Source organism: Dioscorea cayenensis, unplaced genomic scaffold (genome assembly GCF_009730915.1).
Source record: "Dioscorea cayenensis subsp. rotundata cultivar TDr96_F1 unplaced genomic scaffold, TDr96_F1_v2_PseudoChromosome.rev07_lg8_w22 25.fasta BLBR01000990.1, whole genome shotgun sequence".
NCBI lineage: Eukaryota > Viridiplantae > Streptophyta > Magnoliopsida > Dioscoreales > Dioscoreaceae > Dioscorea > Dioscorea cayenensis.
Genome location: NW_024087381.1, coordinates 117,485 through 122,445, shown reverse-complemented (window position 1 = coordinate 122,445; position 4,961 = coordinate 117,485). Strand labels below are relative to the sequence as shown.

At 39.3% G+C, this 4,961-nt stretch overlaps 1 protein-coding gene across 1 annotated transcript; it reads left to right on the top strand.

The window, feature by feature from the left end:
• Positions 1 to 3,396: 3,396 nt before the first annotated feature.
• Positions 3,397 to 4,685, top strand: LOC120255419. Its single transcript, XM_039263245.1, has 2 exons — positions 3,397 to 3,631; positions 3,703 to 4,685. The coding sequence occupies exons 1-2, from the start codon at positions 3,397 to 3,399 to the stop codon at positions 4,683 to 4,685; spliced, it is 1,218 nt and encodes a 405-aa protein (XP_039119179.1).
• The last annotated feature ends 276 nt before the right edge of the window (positions 4,686 to 4,961 follow it).

Sequence of the window (4,961 nt, the reverse complement as noted above, 5' to 3'; positions counted from 1 at the left end):
TGATTTGTTACATTTACCATAACTTGTTTGATGAATTGTCAGCATGTTCTTTTGTTTTGTGGTTGCTTACAAAACTCCCAAATTTGATGTTTTTTTGTTGCGCTATATATATATATATATATATGTAATCTAGTTTGATTGATTGGTTGATTTGATTGCAATCTTGTTTGCCAAGAAGTTATGGTGTGAGTTCTATTGGATTGGCTATCAGGGTAGTATTTGATCTTAGTGATAGCCATTGTCGGAGATGTATTGTGTATATTTTGTGTATAGATTGTGTATATTTGGAGGATAATTTCTTTTAAGGATTTGTATGTTAACCTAGGGTTGAGGAATACAAGGCCTCTTTATGAAGTTCTTAAGTTATGACATGAAACAAAGGAGGATGAAGCTATTATCATTTAGAGTAGTAAGAGTTTAAAATACCAACCTCTAATGAGAACACTTTCACTATGTTATTGAAGTATTGATGTTCTGGCCACAAGTTATGAGCTTATATGTACAGTAATATTTTTGCTTAGAAGTTTAGAAGCTGGACCTGGCTTTTTCAGGACCGAAGAAAGTCCTTCTTCTTCTTTTTTCCTATTTGGTTAACTTGTTTAAAAAGATGTAAATTTGATGCATCTTAATTGAATGAAAGGTAAATTTATATGTTGCAGTAATGGAGATTTTTCATTATTGCAAAATATATTGGAAATCCAGTGTGAGCTGCATCTTTTTCTGTATTTTTGTGTGTAGCGAGGAATCCTTGATTGCACTGTTTATGATACTTGGGTGATTGTGTAGAACATGCTGATGTCTGATGTAGAAAAAGTGGTTCAGCATGTCATGAAAAGAGTTGGTTCTAATTATTACCTATTCACAAGAAGGTTTACATAGGAGCTAACTTCAGATGCATGTAAAACATCAATTTATGATGTTAGCATTTCCTTTGGCAGTCTTTTTTCAAAATCTTAATGTGAAGCAGCATACATCAGTTTTGCAGCATTTTCAGTTGAAAGTTAAGTAGTAAGAGTTTGAAGTTTGTTACTCCTTCTGTGTATCAATTGCTTTCAAATGTAAATATTACTTATTATTCAAGGCTAAACCAGGCTTCTGTTTGGAAATTGCGGTCATCGATTGCCTTTGGTTGTGTATCATTAACATACTGGCTGGTTTTATAGCAATATAAAGTGATGTATCACACAGCTATGTAAAGTGATGTATCATCCAATTGTTCTGCTTATTGTCAAAAGATGTTAATAATTGTTGTGAATGATGCATGGCTTGAAAGCCCATAAAGCAGGTTTCACCCTGTTTAGCCCAGAAAGCAGGTTGCACCCTATTCTTTTTCTCTCCTTTTCATTTAATTCAGTCTGAATTATGTTCTGCTTCATCTCCTATCATTCTCTTAAAATTTGCTGTGATTGTCCTGGGATTGCACAGCTAATTCAAAACCTTCACCCCTGCATCGCCTGGAGATCAAATGTGATGATTCAAAAGTTAAAACTGATGCTGAAATCCTTTCCAAGAGAGAATGCCATTGCTGATGAACTAGCTGCTTATGGTAGCCGCAACCCACATCTTTCTCGCTTCTTCAGAGGATTGGATCGTCCAAAATGGATTGAAGACCTCTGCATCAATCGCCAACTCTTCTTTTGTTTTATGTTTCTCAGTTCTTGTTCTTTTTCCTTTTCTTTAGCTCTAAGCTTTTTTGGTCTTAAAAAAAAACCAAGATTCAAGCTTTCTCAGAACATCTATAAGTGCAAACAATAAAAACTGGGTTATTAATATAGTAAAAATACGCTGTAACTCAACACACACAGAATGGTACAACATGAGATGTCTGAGACACTATTATAGATAGAGATGTGTACAAGATACATTAGACCCACCAGTGAGCTGAATTCTCCAGGCAAGACTCATACATAAATTGCATCCACTAATCAAACTAACAGCTTGTTATGGCCAACAAGACCTCTATGAATTAGTTTGCTGCCACCTTCATTCCTTAGGCCGGGCAAGCCCGAGAGAGCTCAAGGCCTGTAATCTTGAGAAATAATCATTTATAGCAAGAAGCGCATGTGCAAACTGGCGTGTTGTCAACATCCTGTGCATTTGTTGCAGGGTTTGCTGCCGAAGATTGTCAGCCTGGTTATCACAGCAAATGAATTGTAACATTTTTAAGAGCCAGTGCAATTAGAGAAGATTGCAGGATGGAGAACCTCCCTTTATTAATGCAATCAAAAAGGTCAAAAGGCCACCTGGCGGATAAAATTTTTGAGGGTCCCCAGCTTTCCCATCGCCATTGCCATCTGACCCATGTAATTAGCAACATTTCCTGAAGACCCTGACGGCCCAAAAGACCCAGCCAAAGTTTCTGCCAAGGACTGTTGCAATGCTTCCATTCCTTGTGAAAGTGCATCTTCTGCTTATTGTGACGACTGCTGAAGGTTGCAAATCCCGGCCAATTGCTGCTCCCTGAGAGGCTCCGGCTGACGGCCAAGTTGCTGCAATGTTACAGTATAATTAGATTTGACTAAACAAACTATCAATCATATTATGGCTGCAAAGTTCCACAAGTCATATAAACAGAATCCTAAATACCAATGGAGCAAATTGCAGACTTTTGGAAACATGCTGGAAATTACGAGAACTTATAAAGAAAGTTTTATATAAAGATAACTTCTATCCCACTAACATGCATCTCAATGTTCATGAAACAAATTTAGACCGGCCTTTGAAGATGCACTACATTTCCTTAGGGCTAGTGAGAGAAGTGAATCAGTAAACCTTAAGAAGCTCAGATGACCGGAAGCCTCCAAGCCATAGAAAACACCTTTCTGCTGGTGTCTTCCACATGCCAGATAACAAATGGAAGACATCAGCCTTGGCAGCAGCACTTTTCAGCTTAAAGATCTCATCATAGTGTGCCATGGTTCCTTATAATTAATCTTGTTATTGCATTTAGGACCCTATGTTATTTATATATTGATTTTAGGCATTGTTGCATTTATGCATTTAAGTTTGCAGTTATGACCCTTCTTATTTTATAAATTGCATATGTATTTAAAATTATGTTAGGATTATGTTTAGATAAGTTTGTTAGTTTGAATTTAGTTATCAATATCAATATAAAAAGATAGAAAGAGCGTGAGTTTGTTGACCGCGTCAAAATTATCTCATCTTTTTTGAGTGTTTTTTGTGTGTTTTTCTCTGATTTTCCTAACATTTAGTACTAGAGCAAGGTTCGGAGTAGATACCAAAGATCATGTTATGTTCATCATCAAAGAGTGAAACAACCGTCGGCACGGCAACATTGAAGACTCCAACATTGAAGGCTCCAACAAGAGACGGGACGGTGCCCTCCAGTATCCGTTGCTCACGAAGAGCAACTACTCGGCATGGGCGCTCAAGATGAAGGTGTACATGCGTGCACAGGGCTTGTGGTATGCCATTGAGCCTATTGATCCGAATGAGGAGATAGAGACGCGGAAGGATCAGATGGCCCTTGCTGCCATCTATCAAGGTATTAGCGAGGAGACACTCCTTGTGTTGGCTGAGAAGGAGACCGCCAAGGAGGCATGGGAGATGTTGAAGACAATGCACATGGGCGGCCGAGCGTCGAGGAGGCAAAGATCCAAACTACGAAGTGAGTTTGAAGGTGCCGCATGTCGTGAAGCGAGGCGGTTGATGACTTTGCCACAAAGTTGACCACAATAGTCAACAAAATTCGTGCATTGGGCGACAAGGTGGAGGAGGCCTATGTCATCAAGAAGCTCCTTCGTGTTGTCCCTTCCAAGTTTATTCAGATTGCATCGACGATTGAGCAGTTCGGCAATGTCCATACGATGACCGTGGAGGAGGTCATCGGGTCGCTTAAAGCCCATGAAGAACGATTACGGGGTTACGAGGATGAGAAAGAAGAACACATCCTATTGACAAAGACCGAATGGAAGATAAGAGAAGAAAGTGAAGGTACGTCGAACTCGTTGAGAGGACGAGGAGGAAACAACTGGCGTGGCCGTGGGCGTGGACGCGGAAACAGTGATGATAGAAGTGGAAATGAAGGCACTCATCAAGAGAAGAAGTTTGACAAGACCAAGATGAAATACTATAATTGTCATTATTTTTGTCATTATGCCTATGAGTGCAGATCCAAGAAGAAGGATGAGGAAGCCTATTTTGTGGAGAAACAAGATGATAATGATGATGAGCCGACGCTACTCATGACAACCCATCTTGTGGAGAAACAAGATAATGATGATGAGTCGACACTACTCATGACAGAAGTATGTGAGCGCTTGCAAGACATGAAGCATGCGGCAGAGGAGATCATATTGCATGAGATGAACATCAAGCCTAGTGTTAGAACTAAGGAAATAGTGTATGGGAACAACTTGTGGTATCTTGACTTGGGTGCAAGTAACCACATGACTGGGAGCCGAAGCCAATTCTCAAAGTTGGACGAGACAATAGTTGGAAGAGTCAAGTTCGGTGATGATTCCATCATAAACATCCAAGGAAAATGCACTGTAATGTTTCAGTGTCAAAATGGTGAGCATCGTCTTCTCACAGATGTTTACTTCATACCTACTTTGCGCAGCAATATTGTGAGTTTGGGTCAACTTGATGAGCATGGATGCGAGTCGGTGATTAAAGGAGGATACTTAGGTGGAAGGCTGTTCACAAGGGTGAAGAGATGAAAAAATAGGTTATATATACTCAATGTTAAGGCAATACATCCTGTATGTTTGCTCAGAGAACATGGAGATGTGGCATGGCTATGGTATGCTTGGTATTATTATCATTTGATTTTTCAAGCTTTAAACGTCTTGACAAAGAATCCAGTACATCAAGAAAGGAGTAACCACATCGACAGTAAAAATCACTTAATTCATGATTGTGTTCAGAAGGGTGATGAAATGTAGGAGCAGCTTGCAGATGTTTTAACAAAGCCACTTGGACGCCAAAGGTTCATT